The 19,276-nt window shown below is 34.0% G+C and overlaps 1 protein-coding gene across 1 annotated transcript in view; it reads right to left on the bottom strand.

The window, feature by feature from the left end:
• The window catches only part of TAFA5 (TAFA chemokine like family member 5), a 590,988-nt gene that overhangs the window by 285,919 nt on the left and 285,793 nt on the right, over nucleotides 1-19,276 (bottom strand). The window contains exon 2 of the mRNA XM_053719182.1: nucleotides 3,314-3,463. Within this exon, the coding sequence (XP_053575157.1) occupies nucleotides 3,314-3,463 (150 nt within the window). The remainder of the gene's footprint in view (nucleotides 1-3,313; nucleotides 3,464-19,276) is intronic.

The following is a 19,276-nucleotide window of genomic DNA, read 5'->3' as shown; positions in this document are numbered from 1 at the left end:
TGGAATCAAAGATTTAAGAGGCTAATGCAGTGAGCTAATTCCTCACATGCAAAAGAAACAAACATTAAATTCATGATGAGATGGTATTTGACTCCTGCTAAAATAAAACACATTTACAAAAAGACTTCTGGCCTATGCTGGAGAGGGTGCACACAGGAAGGACACATGAGACACATTTGGTGAACCCATTAAATTGTATTGGTCAAAGTTTTTCAAAAAAATTAATCTAGTCTTACAAACACAATTAACCCCAAATCCTGAAATGATCTTATTACATCGTCCTCACCAAATCACCTGCAAATTAAGAAGACATCTCTTCCAAATTATGCTTAATGCAGCAAAAAAAAAATGAATCCCAAAATACTGGAAATCAACAAAGATACCCACAACTGCTGAGTGGGAAGACCTAGTTAGTAATAACTTAACATTAGAAAGATTCTATTATCTTAAGCTAGGACAATTGTCATTTTCCATGGTATTCAAATCCTATGGGAATCCTTTATATATAGCGACAACTAACCACATAATGTTGGCACGTTTAGAAGCCACCTGTTACATTACGCTCTATAGTATGTCTACTAAGCTACATTAGACAATTTAGCTATACTATGAGTACATGCGGTTTTTATTTTGTTTATGTATATGTTTATTTGATTTATTGTAATTAATAAAAGCAGGCAACGGTATGTAAAAGGGATTAACTACATAAGTATGGTAAATTTCTGATGCCAACAATGTATAGTCTTTTATAAGTACAAATTGGTAATTGAAGTACTTCCAATACTTCTCATGGGCAAGTTAAAACTGGAATTACCAAGGACTAAGCTAATATGTGAAGAATATGTACCACATAGACTGTACTCATGCGGATAAAGAGACTCTGGCCATCCTTTTGAACAGATATGTAATTCTTAACAGGTTTACTAATTATTGTACCGTGCCTTTAAGCACTATGTTTTATCAGAGAAAAAAATGTAATAAAAAGGAATATATTAAAAAAAAAAGGAGCATTTTGTACGTTTTAGATCTTGTATTTCATATGTAATTTAGGTATCAGAATGTTTTATTTGCATAACATAGCAATGAATAGGACTCTATATTTAAAGGAATATGAAAACCAAGCATTGTCTTTTGTTATTAAGACAGATCATCTAATTGTAGAAATTTTGACACCTGCAAACATGCAAATACTTCAAATTAAATTGCTACTTTAGGCAATTTGAATAATTTTGAAAACCTAGGTTAAAGATTTTGATATTTGGCCTCTTTAGGAAGTGTAGTAAAACTATTGAAGTCAATGGCAGCAGAAAAACAAGTGTATCACTTCACTTTACATTGAGCTAATTTAATATGTTTGTCATATGCTGTCTTAAACCGCTTGATGTGCATGACGAGGCGTCCTCGTCATGCACATTGCTACCTGTGTGTTCATTACGAGTCCTTTTAATCATCTGGAGGGATTGCTGATCAAACACTGTTTTTTTGCGACCTCTGCACTTCAGGCCAGTGATCATTGGTGGGCTAGTGGGGGCAGCACTCCCAGGCTTCATGGGAGTGCCAGTGACATCACCACATATGCACATGGGAATGTCAGATGGGGGGCTGAACCAGGAAGCTTAGGTAGCTGCAAGGGAGCTGAATGAGGGGAGATTCTTCAAACATCTCTATTTCAGCTCCCTTAGCTACAAACCTCCAAGGCCCCTTATTTGAAAGAGAATTTCCTGCAATACTACAAAGATGGTGTTTTAAAAATAAAGTAAACAAAATACATGGGGATTTGCTTTGGAATGGGACATTATAGTCAGGTAATTACAGAGATAACTGTGAAAACCTGGAAGGAAAAAAGTGTTTTTATTTTTGTACTACACAATGAAATCTCTATAATGTATATAATAACCCACACAAGCCTGTATCAGCCCCTATTTTACATGTGCCTACACTTGATGACAATTTAATATATATATATTTTAAGTTGTTGCCGCAGCTTTCTCACATGCCATGAAATATAAATATAATAATGGTATATAGTGAATATGCTGGGCCAGCTAAAAAAAAGCAATATGTAACTTATGTGGGTTACTTGTAATTTGACTTACAATTGGGTTTAAATGTAGGTAGCAAAAAAGCTCAACATTTACTTTAACTTACAACTAGTGTTACAAACTATAAAATAATATTTAAAATATATCAATTAAAGCATGAGAAGATTTAAGAAATATGTTAACTAATATATTATGAATATAAAATATATTACTTAAATAAATATGATATATTAAAGTAATAAAACAATACAGTGTTATATACATAATGTATTTAATAAAAAAAAACATGAAGCAAAATATATTAACTAAACATAGAAGTCTTAGATAGATCTAAACACTTTTGCAGCTTAGTCGATCACAGGTGATTGTGTCATGAACAAAACAATTCTTTATACCATTATGTAATAGTTGATAAGCAACCTACTTGAATGTTTTCTACAAAAAAACAACCACATTTAAATAAAAAATGAGATAAGGTTATATTTAACACCAGAATAAGTTTTTGTTCACTTTTAAAAAATAATGAGAAAGAATATAAGCCTTCAGCAAACAAGAATTACACCATCCAAATGTAGTAACACTTTTTGTCTCCATTTAAAGTTATGAATGTAAACTCAGTATTGGTTTTTAAGAAATAGAAATTCCAGCTTGTTTCTATGACACAAATCTGCAGTCCTGTCAGAATTAAACATTTTATCCTCAGAATTAATATTTCAGCAGGCCACAGACCGCTATAATTTTAGCAGTGAATCTCATGCACACATAAATTTAATGACAAAATACTAGACATAAAAAGAATTACTATTTAAACAATGCTGCAAGTACTTAAAAAAAAACATTAACTTTCACGCAGGAGCAGTCGCATTAGCCTAAGGGCAGCATTAAACCTTTTAAGTCAGAATAGCAGCAAAATGCATTTTTACTTCTAATCAGTTAACAGTGAGTACATTTCATAATCTGCATTTGTCATTAGGATTATTCAGAACATGTTTTATTTCAGGCAAGTTATTGAGAATTCAAGGAAGATTAGAATGTTCCATTAAAATGAGATTTAATATATTTTCTAGCTAATATTATGTATCACATTGAAAGAACAAACATTTCTTAATATTTCAATAAATCCATGGAAACTATATCATAATAATGTAAATGTTGTAACGTCAATTATATGTTCCTTACAATTAAAAAATATAGCTTTAGAGTAATATATATATATTTTGTTTTTAAAATGATTCATAACAATATACATATTTATAAGACATAGGTTGTACCTTCTACGCAGGCTGGTCTTGCTCTTGTTGTGCCAGCAATTTGTCCTTTTTTGCATGCACAGCGAGCTGTTTGCCGGGCTATAGTCCTTCGAGGCTGACTGCTATCTCTGTCGAATGTAACAACCTCACATGTACCTGCAGCCAGTTGACCTGGAAAAAAGCCAGCAACAGGTACCAATGTCATTGAAAGAACAATATGCAATCAATTACAGACAAATAGAGTGAGGCCCAACACTGCAAAAAGCCACTTTGCAACAAATGGGAAATGAACTGGTGGATGTAATCAAACTGAGATGACATATCATTTTTCTCTGAGCTGGACATGTCAAAGCCCAACAACTGATGCTGTCAAGAAAATTGTTATTGGTCTACAGAAGGCATGCTGGGTCAATAAGGTCATAGTTACTTTGATGCAGTTTAGCACACAAGTGAAACCCAAATTTGTTTTTTGCACACTGTATTTATTTGTATTTGAAACTAGAAGCTATGATTCTTTAAACAAAGAACAGGGTATGTCCTGTATATCTATCTATATATATGCAGGAAATCCAAAAAGGAAGACGTCAGCACCCACAGTTCAAAGTGTTTCCTTTGATGAACTGTGCATGACTAAGGATCAGATGGATCCGAAACGTTGCTGCTTTTTGTCTTCTATGTCACTGTAAAATAAAGGAAACACTTTGATGAACTGTGGGTGCTGACGTCTTCCTTTTTGGATTTCCTTCTATTATACTTGAGGTGTGCAGGACCCTCTGACGTACGTGCACCCCATAAGAAATTACTTCTACAAACTATGTACTTGTGCTAGACCCTCCATTATTTATTATATATATATATATATTTTTTTGTTTATATATTTATATATATTTTTTGTTTTGTTTGTTTGTTTAGTTAAACTTCCACTGTACATTTTTTTATGGTAATCTAATCTGCTACTGTTTTGTTATAGGCTTTCTTTTGAAATTAGGGAAGAACAGGTGTTTAATAAAATTATATTTTAAGGAAAATACTTAATCAAATACTTCCACCCCTGTAATACAACTCACCAGCATATTAAATTGCTTATCATTTGGTAAATATATATTTTTTACATTTTGTAAACATTTTTAGCATGACATTTTCTGTATCCATTATGCACTTAATATTTCACCGAAAACTAGACATATGCATGGATAAAAAATATAAATAAATAAAAACAAAATTCTATCTTTTTGTCCTATATTTATTATTGGGGTTGGTCATAATGTTTTTGTTAATGAAAATCTATTTGTCCATCAATTCCTATGGGGGATGTGCTCAAAGAAGAGGAGAAACAGCTGGACAACTGTTCCAACTGTTCCAAGCCAGATCACTGGAGCACCACTTCTGCAGTGATCTGCAATATATTTTATACAGAGGGCTGTGTGTATAATTGTAACTATTTAAGTTTGTTTTCCTAACTACTGTATTAAAAATAACATAAAGATGAGCGCTATATAGTGATTTAACTTTACATAAACAAAAAGTTGAAGAAAGAAATGGGAATATTAAAAAAATTGGGGGAGATCATGGCCTGTATTCGGCAGTTCTTTGTTTCATTTTGTGGGGCGGGGCTTCCAAACTGTGACAATCCAGCAATCTGTAGACTAATCCGGAGCTCTACACGAGTATGAGATGCATGTTTATGTGCATTAAAGGGACATTAGACAATTTGCTTGTGTGTAAAAATTGTGCTTTGTTCCTCACTCCCTAGGTTGTCATCTAGGTTTTCAAGATACTGAAAATTACCTAAACCAGCTATTTGATTTGTATGTAACATCATTTGCTTTTTGGCCTCACTAGGGAGCATTTTAAGGTTTTTTTACGAGATATTTGCTAGGTGCTTATTGACTATGAAATACATAAGTGCTTCTTGCACATAACCTCTGATGCCTATTTTAATCTGGGCCATATAAATAGACCCAGTAAGCCTGAGTGTCTGGTAAACTTACCATATAGCAGCAAACCCTTTAACTGGTAAAATTAAAGAAACACCCCAGTACGATGGTCACAAGGCCTAGGACACTGAAACCCATAATATATCATCCTAATAAATGCCCCACAAAACTAATGGAAGGTTAAACTAGTTGTTTTATATGAGCATGTTATATATTAGCATTCAATCATTGTGCTGCAAAAAATGTGCATGCAACAATTGCATTCCCTTTTCAGTCCAGGGACAAAACCTTTGAAAAACATTTTGAGTATTGTTTATCTTATCTCCTTTACTGTGGTCGGTTAGGGGCAGATATAAATGAGTTCAAGCATTGTATAGCATGTTGCAAGGTCACTGTTCAGTAGAACCCCCCCCCCAAATTCTAGAGTTATATTACAGAAGAAAAAATTACATCAAAATCTTTTTTTTTTTTACTTTGAGTAATTAAACTTTTTAAGGTAAATTAAAATTTGAGTTTAATTTAATTAAAAATATATGAAACACAAATGTTTTATTTTTTTATTCAGACAGAGCATACCATTTTAAAAAAATGCTTCTAATTTACAGTATTCTTTGTTGAAGAGATACCTAGGTAGACAACTGGAGCTCTACATGATAGGAAGTAGTGTTGCCCTCCAATGCTCTTGCAAATGAATAACATTCTTGCAAAACTCTTGCCATATAGCACTCCAGAAATAAGTTTGCACCTATTACATCCCTTCTTTTCAACAAAAGATAACAAGAGATCAAAGATACATTGACAATAGAAGTAAATTAACAAATCCCATGCTCTATCTGAATCATAAAAGAAAAAAAAATTGGTTTCATATCCTTTTAATTGCGGGTGAAAAAAATGAAATGTGTCTGAGAACAACAGTAGCTAAAGCTTAAAGGGACACTGAACCCAAATTTTTTCTTTCATGATTCAGATAGAGCATGCACATTTAAGCAACTTTCTAATTTACTCCTATTATCAATTTTTCTTCATTCTCTTGCTTTCTTTATTTGAAAAAAAAGGCATCTAAGCTATTTTTTGGGTTCAGGACCATGGAAAGCACTTGAATATTGGTGGATGAATTTATCCACCAATCAGCAAGAACAACACAGTGTGTTCACCAAAAATGGGCCGGCATCTAAACTTACATTCTTGCATTTCAAATAAAGATACCAAGAGAATAAAGAAAATTTGATAATAGGAGTAAATTAGAAAGTTGCTTAAAATTTAATGCTCTATCTGAATCGCAAAAGAAAATCATTGGGTTCATTGTCCCTTTAATCTAAGAATATGTAACAATTAGACTGTTTAGAAATTACAAATTACAAGTAAATATGTATTGAAGATGTTGCCAATATAACATGAAATGAGAAATGGGAACAAAACTAAAAAAAAACAATCAACACTATTAAGAATAAATCTGAAATTAATATAAAAATGTATGATTTTTGACCAATGGTCTAATAATTTAGTAAGTTACTGTAGTTCATGACAAGCATAAGCTGCACATCTGTGTTTGGCATTTTGCTGACCTGAATACAAATAAGTATAGCTATGAGCTATTATTTTTGAGGTTTTCTCCTCAAGAATAACCATTAGGATTAATGATCAAAAAGCTCTTTAATCAGCATTTACACATTTTCTGTATGCTCTTTTTTGTTAGAACACTTTATTAATCTATTTACATATCATGCCATATTTCTGGGAAGCATTTTTGTAAATGAATGTGTCTAATGGTTCTTAAACATGTTCACTGCAGTATAAATGTGATAGCTGGTGGATTTCAGCCCTGGAACTTTGATACCAGCATTAACTAGGTCATAGAGTAAAGCTGCATATATTTTACATGTCATTATAATCATTGTTGTGCTTTTCAGTTAAGGTTTCTCACCTACAGTTGCAAAGCTGCTAAATGGCAAATTAAACATTTAATTGTTATACTTTGAAGTACTTGAACTCACTGAGTGCCAGAAGGACTTGCAAACATAATGTTAATTAACATAACAGTTTAAAGTTTGTGACTTGTAATGTATTCTGCTGAAAATATTTTCACTTCATGAATAGTAATGGTTCTTTAAATCTGTCTCTGTCATTCTTTCTCTCTCTTTTTTCTCTTCTTTTCATTTCATTTTATTTAAATATATTGAATAAACATCATTTTAAACAAGCATGGTATCTTATTATTTTAGGAAAACCGATTAAAAGTTTAAAAACTAGCAGAATATTTTATGTATACCAAATTTAAATGGAGAAAGATTATAAAACTAAGTAAAAAATCCTGCTAACATATATAAAAGTTAGTAAACTTTGTGTTAATGGATAAAAAATCTAGAAAATTAGAAACTTAAAGGAACAGTGGTGTCAAATTAAAGTTTGCTTTGTTCTTTTGGTATCCTTTGTATAAGAGTAGGCTTAGGAACAGCATTAAACTATTAACATAACTAGCTATCTCCTAGTAGTACACTGCTGCTCCTGAGACTATGGGCTCCATGTACAAAGCAGCGAAAGCTGCTCCGGAGCCCTTGCGGGGCAAGTTCACATATGTGAGCCTGCTTCCCGCAATGTTAGAAGCACATGTCATTAGACCGCTGCTTCTTACACCTCTGAGGTGGCGATGGAAAATCCCAGAGAGCTTGCTTGCTCTCAGTGATTGACAGCCCCTTCAGTCGCATGATTGGTCACACGAATGAAGGGGCGGGCATTACACACTCCAATGAGTGTGCAATGATACATACGGGCAAGCGGATCAACAGATCTCCTGCCCGTGTGTAGCAAAGGCAGGCGGACAGCTTCGCGAGTTGAGAAGCTGTCCGCCCACTGCTTAGTAGATGGAGCCCTATGTTAGTATATTTTATAACAAAGGATACCAAGAGGACAAAACAAATTTAATAAAATAAATGCATCGGAGGCTTCTTTAAAATCCAATGCTCTATCAAAATCATGGAAGTTTAATTTTGACTTTACTGTCCATTTAAATAATCTTCTACACCATCATTGGTGATTTGACACATACAGGGGAAGATTAGGTCTTGGGATTCATGTGTGGTAAATATGTGAAACAACTATGGCCTCAACTAACAGAAATTCATCCAAAGTATGAGAACCTCCTTCTTTAACACTTACATATTCCTACCTATAATATTTAGATCAGATAATGTAATTTCACAAACCTAGGGATATTAGAGCCCGTGGTCTGTGCTCTTCTATGTTATTAGAATATGTCTTTTTTTACTAACCTGTCATTGGAATTTTAAATAGTAAGGGCTAGAATATGAGTGGCACAGTAACTGTTGTGCATTCGCTCAAGAGCAATTGAATTAAACATGCGTCAGGTTAGTGCAACCTCAATGCTCAAATAAAAAGTTACACAAAGTACATCAAAATTACATTAAAAAGTACAATTAAACTCATAATAACGTCATCTAATAAAAATGTAATACACTAGGTACCCGATGTGCACAAAAAGCTGAATTTGAGCACAGTTAGAGTGTGAGAGGGAGTAATAAATTGCGCTCCACTCGTAATCTTGCCCTAAATTAGTTATAGGCTCTGATGTCTTATTGTGGATTTTCTCACCCACTAATGTAAACAAACATATAAACCTATGTCTCTCCCTTTTTTGGAAACCTATTTTCCTTTTTAGAATCCCATTTACTGTCTTAAAAAAGTCAATAATAACATGGAATTGAAGAAATGCTCAATACTATTTTTTGGCAAACCTTTTGCTTCTTAGAGAATTGCTCATTTAATAAAAAAAAAGGTAAAAATTAAGTTGAATTTTAAAATAAAATAATATACACACACACACACACACACACACACACACACACATATATATATATACAGAAGATATACAACAAATGCTTATTTCTACTCCATTATTTAACTCTATTAAAAAGTAAGTTTATGCTATATTGTGAGAATTTAAAAAAAAAAATCTAAAAAATATTTAAAAGGGATTGTTTTAAAAACATTAAAGATGTCATAATAAACAATTTATTAATGTTCTTTTTTTGCCATCAATAATTAAACAAAAAAAAAAAAAACATTAATACATATTAATGTTAACTTTATGCATAAACTGTTAAAAATGAATGTGAGTCCCTTGTCATTGCAGACATGCATTTAGCAGAATATTCATGAACAGAGAGCTGCATACTGATGTATATTTATATATAGTTATATAGGTCACCTCATTATTTCCTATACTTAGAACTAAAACTACCTAACTAAACTTAAATGCTTAATGTTGTATCTACAAATATGTACACAATCCAAAATATTTTGAAGTTTTCTCAGTTAATATTTATAAGTAGAAATGCACAAAAATAAATAAATAAAATGCTTCTTAGCATGCTTAGATATAACAATAACATAAGTTTCTTTATTATAGTCATGTAATTAAATGCTCAATAGTCCAATGGAACCACTGGTCTTTGACTTGGATGTTGTAATACATCACTCATTAGTTTGAGAAGGTGGTGGTTGTATCAATAACTGATTGTTATCATTAGAATACATACCAATTAAATCTGCCTTCCTGATGGCCACATTAATATTTCTTTTTTGCATTATGGTTTACTCCCGTGCCCAGTAGGAATGGATCCCCTCTGTAAAATTGCTCCAAAATGATGTCACAGGAACCATAAAATTGCATTGCATAGTTACACCAAGAAATGCATTTCCACTTCAATAGCGTCTTTACCGACAGCCCAAGATGCTTTAGATGGAGCCATTTTTTTTTATTAAACCTTAGATGTTAAAAATGACACCAACATAGAAGGTATGTCTTAAAGGGAGTTTTCAAATAGAGGGGCGTTGGCTCTGAGGGTATCTCCTGATGTAGAATCAATTAACTCAATATAAATCCAGATGGCACTGGGAATAAAGAACTCCAATGATATATGTGTATACACTCAATATAGTATACTCCCTAAATCAAATGTCCAGTATCAGCGATGTCACGAAATGACAAAGAAACCTTCGTTCATAAGAACATAGGTTTATTAGCTCTACGCGTTTCAACGAATAAGCCGTCTTTATTAAGAGAAAAATAAAAAAGGCAAAAAATGGACAATTAATCTAAATAAATCTTTCATGATTCAGATAAGGCAGGTAAATTTAAACAACTTTCCAATTTACTTTTGTTATTTAATTTGCTTTATTCTCTTGGTATTCTTTGTTGAAAGCTATACCTAGATAGACTGATATGCTAATTTCTAAGCCCTTGAAGGCTGCCTCTTATCTCAGTAACAGTTTTTTTTCCAGCTTTAACAGTACTTCATAGCTAGACAGCACTAGTTCATGTGTGCCAGATAGATAACACTGTGCTCCCTCCTGTGGAGTTATTTATGAGTCAGCACTAATTAGTTAAAATGAAAGTCTGTCAAATGAACTGAGATAAAAAGGTCAGTCTGCAGAGGTTAGATACAAGGTAATGACAGAGGTAAAAAGTCTAATAACATAACAGTGTTTATTATGCAAAACTGCAGAATGGGTAATAAAGGAATTATTTATCTTTTTAAACAATAACAATTCTGGAGCAGACTGTCCCTTTAACCCTCAACCTAAACCTAACATTGGAATATATTATAATGCTTTAGAAAAGCTTAAAGGGACACTCAATTCAAAGTAAACTTTTATGATTCAGAAAGAACATGTAGTTTTTAAGGACCAGTCAACACAGTAGATTTGCATAATCAACAAATGCAAGATAACAAGACAATGCAATAGCACTTAGTCTGAACTTCACATGAGTAGTAGATTTTTTTTATGACAATTTTAAAAGTTATGTCTTTTTCCACTCCCCCTGTACCATGTGACAGCCATTAGCCAATCACAAATGCATACACATACAATGTGACAGCCATCGGCCATTCACAAATGCATACACACTTATTCTTGCACATGCTCAGTAGTAGCTGGTGACTCAAAAAGTTTAAATATAAAAAGACTGTGCAAGACATTTAGTTAATGGAAGTAAATTGGAAAGTTGTTTAAAATGGCATGTTTTATCTGAATCATGACAGTTTAATTTTATCTGAATCATGACAGTTTAATTTTGAGTGTCCCTTTAAGACACTTTCCAATTTACTTTCATTATCACATTTTGCACAGTCTTTTTATAATCACACTTTCTGAGGAACAAGACCATACTGAGCACAAGCTCACATGATATACATATACTAATCTGTGATTGGCTGATGTCTGTCACATGATACAGTGGGCCTGAAAATAGGGGAAAAAATAATTTGACAGAAAAAAACTACTGTATCACTACTGAGTAAGTATAATTGCATTGTCTTTTTATGATACACTTGTTTATTATGCAATTCTACTGCATTGAGTGGTCCTTTAAGAACTAATTTATAAAAAAAAAATATCTCATAGGCTATAATAGTGAATTTAGAAAAAAAAAAATTTGATAAGCTTTCTAGGCTATGCTTCATTATTGGGTGCAGGCAAGATGATGTGGTGCCAACAACAAGCACAGCCAGGTACCTACTAATATTCTTTATTAGTAAAGTGCTAATGCATTTCAGAGCACTTTACTAAAACACAATGAATAAATGATGATCACAAAATACCAGTAATGAAGAGACACAGAAGGTGCAAATGGCATTGGTCCATGGGTGTTTATTAGCAGCATTTGGTGGGAAACGGTAATATCTGTGTATTTCTGTAGTGTGATTAGTGTGATGCTGACATGACTCTTAGCATTCTGCTTAAAAAAAGTTACAGGAAGTGGGGAGGAGTGAAGGTAGAGTTAAAGGGACATACAACAAGCTGGGATAGAGACAATTTATAATAATATGTACTTTAATTCCTTAACCTGCAAATGTATACTGCAGTGCCTCACCATTAACCCTTTCTTTTTAGTTTCTGAATTGTAAAGCTCTAACTCCCCCCACACAGTTCTTTCTATGGCTGTAGATATATCTATTGTTGTTTTGGTAGAATGCAAAAGTGCGTAGGGATTATCTGATGGAGCATGACTAGAAGCTATAAACTCTGTTGAAAATACAATGGATGTCTATACACTGATGGAGGGGGGGGGGGGGAGTTGGCTGCTCCAGGCAGCTTAGCTATGTAATTCCTTTTGCTTATTTTTGAAAATTATTTGAAAAAACTTGCCAGCAATTTTGAAACAATTTTTTTATGCAAACTATTTTTAATTAATTAGCCCTTTTATGATATGTAGAGATCTCAAGGTGTTTTATGTCCCTTTAAAGGGACATTGAACATGTTGGAAATACATTTCTGTTGTGCTGCTAAAGAATAACCTATTAGCCAAGTCTTAATGTTTTTAAAACAAAGTAACATTATTTTTACTGCAATTATATTTCAATAGTCAAACTCCATCCACCATGTGCCTTATTTGTAGAATCCAATCTGGGCTTTAGTCTTCAGACAACAAGGCTAACCACTGTCATACATTTATTGTAAAATTCATTATTTTGCAATTATCAGTTAAACCAAATAGTGAAAGATATATTGTAGGATTAACCCTGATAAGTCAGCAGGGTATTTTTCATGTTCTGAGATATAGAAATTTTAAGAGCTAAAATACATGAAAAGAGGGCAAAATAAATAATGAAAACCTACTGCAAGCTGTTTGATTATGCATAACTAATAATAATAGAAAATAATAATCCTTGATAAAGGTCTAGCACAGACCGAAACGCGTCGACTGAGAGGACTAGGACTTCCGGTTTCTAAACCCCAACCCGGCTTCGGCTGCAGAACCATTACGCTAATATTAGCAGAAGGTTTCAAAATTTATTTATCTATTTGATGGATTGACTGTTCATTACAGGAACGCTTATACTAGCAGAAGGTTTAAAAATCACTTATCTGTTGTTGGATTGACTGTTCATTTATTGTTTTTCCTTTTACACAGTGGCCACTGTTTTTTTGAATCATCCGGTCTGCTCTTAAGTTTAAGGGACCTTCACATTTTTTTGAGACTATTTTTTGAGATTGTTTTTTGCTTGTTTTGCTTTTTCATTTTTATTTTTGAACAACACAAAGGGGCTCCACAGTGTTCACAGAGTATATATATATTTGTCTGTCATTTTTAACGTTAATACTTCACGCCAATCGTTACAGTCTAACGTTGCTCACAATTACCACAAATTGTGATTTTCTGTTTTTTTTGTTTCACGCCGAATTTGTTTTGATGTCCCACGCTATTTTTAATTATCTAGTGTGCTATTTTTATTTGTATTTATAGTTTGCAACCATCACTCACGAATATTTATCACCATCACTGTTTTGGACAACAATAAAAGTCAGATAAACCGTGAGGATATATCTCACACCATATACATCTTATTTGCTGCTGTAACTAGCAGAACCATCCTACGCTGCTGTAACCAGCAGATTCAATCTACCTACATCTAGATTTCTTTTTTAGGTTTGTACAGATAGACTTTCCAAACATCAAGGATTGCTCACATAGGCTGCTATAAAAACGACATTTATTGTATGTCACACACGCCACAGCAATTAGCAAAGTAATTCTGATCTTATTTAATTTTGAAAGCAATATCCTGCTACACCACATAGACGGTTTTTAGAACACGAAACATGTTCCACCCTTATTAATCCAGATATTGTCATTGGGAAACTAGGCAATACGAGTGTTTTATTCTAGCCACTGATCAAGGCTAGTATTTAAATTTCGGTCTTTTTTGCGTAGTTTTTTATTATTTTAATTTTAATTATTTGTTACTTGTTTTTACCTGTTTTTATTTCTGTATGAATAAAATGCATTTGTTATAATATCGTGATTTTAACTATCATTGGCTCAGACCCAGCCTTTTTTGGCGCTTTGGCAACCTCTATTATTTTCTAAATTGCACATTGACTACTAGGAGTCATATTTCCAAAGCTAAGGTCTTTTTCTAGGTAGGCGCTCAGTGTACCCCATTGCATACGTGATTATGCATAACTAAAGAGTAAAAAATCTCAAGGTCTTTACTGTCCCTTGAAGGTAGTCCAGGAAATAGCTGGGTAGTCTGAGTGTGTTGTATTTTAGCTCAGAGGCAGAATCAAGGTTAAAATAACTTCTATATCTGGGGTCAGTCAGTTAACATGGCTGGGTAGTTCCAAGAACCATAAACACCTTGATATTACAAGATATTCATGTTGTGTTGCTGTAGAATAACATAGCAGCCAAGTCTTAACATATTTAAAACATATTAACACCCTATTTGCTGCAATTATTTTTTAATAGACAAATTCCACCAACCATTTTCCTAATTTTAAGTAACCAATCCGGGCTTAATTTTGAGAGCTAAATTACATGAAAAGGGGCAAAATAAATAATGAAAATATATTGCAAAGTTGTTTCATGATATATAAGTAAACATTTTATATTCAAATTTCAAGGTGCTTACTGTCCCTTTCAAGGGCAGAGATAGACACCCCTGTCAACTCACACACTACTAGTTACAGGGTTGGCCCTGAAAGGCCTTGATGCATCTTAATGGGACGCCTAGTGGAGCTGCGGGAAATTAATTTCAAACTATTTTGGTGTAATCAGCCGTATCATTCTTTTACTGTCAGTCATCAGCAGTAAAGTTGGAGCTAGATATATTTGGTAATGGTAATTTTATATTCATTTCTAATCCCGTTCATTACAAATAAGCTTCAATGCATTTTTGTACCAGAAATGCTTACAAACAAATGCTTTCTGCATTGTGAACAATCCGTAGGGTATCAGTTAGAAGAAAAAAAAAAACCTTGTACAGGTAGCCCTCAATTTACACTGGGGTTAGCTTCCTGAAGGAATGGTTGGAAAAAGAAACTGGTGTAAATTGAAACCCAGAATATAATGGGAGTCAATGGTAACATAATATTGTAAAGCTTTGAAATGAATACTATGAACAGCTTTTTAAATTGTATACAATAACCACACAAAACTGTATGTATCATCAAACTAAATTTAATGAAATAAAAATGGGTTTAGAGCAGCACATTTACATATGCATTTTTCTGCAAACAGTCTGCTAGATAACGAGTCTTCTTGCATTAGCCTTAAAAAGCAGAGTTGAGAGGTCCGAACGCTGCTTTTTAACGCCCGCTGGTATTACGAGTCTGGCAGGAGAGGGTGTACTGCTCACTTTTCTTCCGCAACTCGAGCATACAGCAAATCCCCTTACGTAAATTGCGTATCCTATCTATTTAATGAGATTTGCCTAATGCCGGTATTATGAGTCTTGGAAGAAGTGAGCGGTAGACCCTCTCCTGTCAAGACTCCTACCGCATTTAAAAGTCAGTAGTTAAGAGTTTTATGGGCTAACGCCGTAACATAAAACTCTTAACTAAAGTGATAAAAAGTACACTAACACCCATAAACTACCTATTAACCCCTAAACCGAGCCCCCCCCCCCCCCATCGGAAACACTTAAAGTTTTTAACCCCTAATCTGCTGACCGGACATCGCCGCCACTTTAATAAATATATTAACCCCTAAACCCACCCGCCTCGCAAACACTAGTTAAATTTTATTAACCCCTAATCTGCCATCCCTAACATCACCGACACCTACCTACATTTATTAACCCCTAATCTGCCGCCCCCAACGATGCCGCTACTATATTAAATTTATTAACCCCTAAGCCTAAATCTAAACCTAAGTCCAACACCCCCCTAACTTAAATGTAATTTAAATACAACGAAATTAAATTACTACAATTAAATAAATTATTCCTATTTAAAACTAAATACTTACCTGTAAAATAAACCATAAGATAGCTACAATATAACTAATAGTTACATTGTAGCTATCTTAGGGTTTATATTTATTTTACAGGCAACTTTGTATTTATTTTAACTAGGTACAATAGTAATTAAATAGTTATTAACTATTTAATAACTTCCTAGTTAAAATAAATACAAATATACCTGTAAAATAAATCCTAACCTAAATTACAATTACACCTAACACTACACTATCATTAAATTAATTACCTAAACTAACTACAATTAGATACAATTAAATTAAATAAACTAAAGTACAAAAAAAACAAACAAACACTAAATTACAGAAAGGGGGTTTAGACTTAGGTTTAGACTTAGGTTTAGGGGTTAATACATTTAATATAGTAGCGGCGATGATGAGGGCGGCAGATTAGGGGTTAATAACTTATAAAGTAGGTGTCGGCGATGTTTGGGGCAACAGATTAGGGGTTCATAGGGATAATGTAGGTGGCGGCGGTGTCTGGAGCGACAGATTAGGGGTTAATAATAAAATGTAGTTTGTGGTGATTTCAGGGGTGGAAGATTATGGGTTAATTAGTATAAGATTATGGGTGTTTAGACTCGGGGTTCATGTTAGGGTGTTAGGTGTAGACATTAATTTTATTTCCCCATTGGAATCAATGGGGCTGCATTAGAAGCTGAACGCTGCTTTTTTTGCAGGTGTTAGTTTTTTTTTTCCAGCTGATTCTGCCCCATTGATTCCTATGGGGAAATCGTGCACAAGCACGTTTTGGCAGCTCACCGCTACCGTAAGCAACGCTGGTATTGAGGTGAAATGTGGAGCTAAATTTTGCTCTACCCTCACCTTTTTGCGGCTAACATCGGGTTTAAAAAAAACCTGCAATACCAGCGTTGTCTTAAGGGATCAGTGAAAAAAAATGCTCGTTAGCAACGCACCCCTGTTACCGCAAAACTCGTAATCTCGGTGAGTGTGAGTTTGTCTTTGTGTGTGTGTGTATGTACAGTATGTGTGTGTGTCTGTGTTTGTGAATGTGTGTATGTACAGTATGTGTGTGTGTATGTACAGTATGTGTGTGTGTATGTACAGTATGTGTGTGTATGTACAGTATGTGTGTGTACAGTATGTGTGTGTACAGTATGTGTGTGTGTATGTACAGTAAGTGTTTGTACAGTATGTGTGTGTATGTACTGTATGTGTGTGTATGTACAGTATGTGTGTGTGTATGTACAGTATGTGTGTGTATGTACAGTATGTGTGTAAGTGTGTGTGTGTGTATGTACAGTATGTGTGTGTATGTACATTATATGTGTGTGTACAGTATGTGTGTGTGTGTATGTACAGTGTGTGTGTACAGTATGTGTGTGTGTGTATGTACAGTATGTGTGTAAGTGTGTGTGTATGTACAGTATGTGTGTGTATGTACAGTATGTGTGTATGTATGTACAGTATGTGTGTGTACAGTATGTGTGTGTGTATGTACAGTATGTGTGTGTACAGTATGTGTGTGTACCGTATGTGTGTGTATGTACAGTATGTGTGTATGTACAGTATGTGTGTGTGTATGTACAGAATGTGTGTGTATGTACAGTATGTGTGTGTATGTACAGTATGTGTGTGTACAGTATGTGTGTGTGTATGTACAGTATGTGTGTATGTACAGTATGTGTGTGTGTATGTACAGTATGTGTGTGTACAGTATGTGTGAGTGTACAGTATGTGTGTGTGTATGTACAGTATGTGTGTGTGTATGTACAGTATGTGTGTGTGTACAGTATGTGTGTGCATGTACAGTATGTGTGTGTGTATGTACAGTATGTGTGTGTATGTAGAGTATGTATGTGTACAGTATGTGTGTGTGTGTACAGTATGTGTTTGTGTACAATATGTGTGTGTGTACAGTATGTGTGTGTGTATGTACAGTATGTGTGTGTATGTACAGTATGTGTGTATGTACAGTATGTGTGTGCATGTACAGTATGTGTGTGTGTATGTACAGTATGTGTGTGTATGTACAGTATGTGTGTATGTAGAGTATGTATGTGTACAGTATGTGTGTGTGTGTGTGTGTGTACAGTATGTGTTTGTGTACAATATGTGTGTGTGTACAGTATGTGTGTGTGTATGTACAGTATGTGTGTGTATGTGTGTGTATGTACAGTATGTGTGTATGTACTGTATGTGTGTGTATGTACAGTATGTGTGTGTGTACAGTATGTGTGTGTATGTACAGTATGTGTGTGTACAGTATGTGTGTGTATGTACAGTATGTGTGTGTACAGTATGTGTGTGTGTATGTATAGTATGTGTGTGTGTATGTGTGTGTATGTACAGTATGTGTGTATGTACTGTATGTGTGTATGTACAGTATGTGTGTGTACAGTATGTGTGTGTATGTACAGTATGTGTGTGTACAGTATGTGTGTGTGTATGTACAGTATGTGTGTGTACAGTATGTGTGTGTACAGTATGTGTGTGTGTATGTATAGTATGTGTGTAAGTGTATGTGTGTATGTGTGTCTGTGTGAGTGTGTTTGTGTTTGCGGGTGTGTGACTGTGCTAGTGAGACTGTGAAGGCCGGCAGTCAATGGGGACACTTGGGAGAGACCCACAGGCAGACTATAATGCATGGAAATTGCCTGGGAGTCACTGGAAGAAATGTCTACGTATGAGCTGAGCTGTGGAGACGGTCCTATCTTAGCCCTGTCTGTAGGATGGGAAACCTCTAAAGGCAGCTCTACTCCAGCCTTAATATACTGTTTTTTTACAATTTTTTTCTCCTTAAGTAGCGGTCACTGACTCACAGAAAATAGGCTCTATTCTTAAATGGCGCAAATTGAACTGTCGTAAACTGAGGGCCACCTGTATAGTTATCTTATGGTGAACACATTTAATAATAGTGCTGTATAGTCATAAGTGGTGAACTATACATCAACAGATACAAGTTTGTATATATGTGTGTGTGTGTATATATATATATATATATATATATATATATATATATACACACACACATATGTGTTTGTGTGTTATAATTTTTTTTTTATTTAAATTCCCTTTAACCCTTTTGTTTCTTTTTTTTAGTATGACTATGCTAATTTCTGCTTTACCTTTTTTTTTTCATTTTATAATTAATTCCTAATATATCATGTGTTTTGTTCTCTTTATATCCTTTGTTGAAAAGTAAACCTAGGTAGGCTCAGAAGCTGCTAATTGATGGCTGCATATATATGCCTCTTGTCATTGACTTTCATGTATCTCCCAGTAGTGCATTGCTGCTCCTTTAAC

The sequence above is a fragment of the Bombina bombina genome, chromosome 6 (assembly GCF_027579735.1).
Source record: "Bombina bombina isolate aBomBom1 chromosome 6, aBomBom1.pri, whole genome shotgun sequence".
NCBI lineage: Eukaryota > Metazoa > Chordata > Amphibia > Anura > Bombinatoridae > Bombina > Bombina bombina.
Note: the sequence above shows the minus strand (reverse complement) of the source record. Positions and strands in the feature narration are given on the sequence as shown.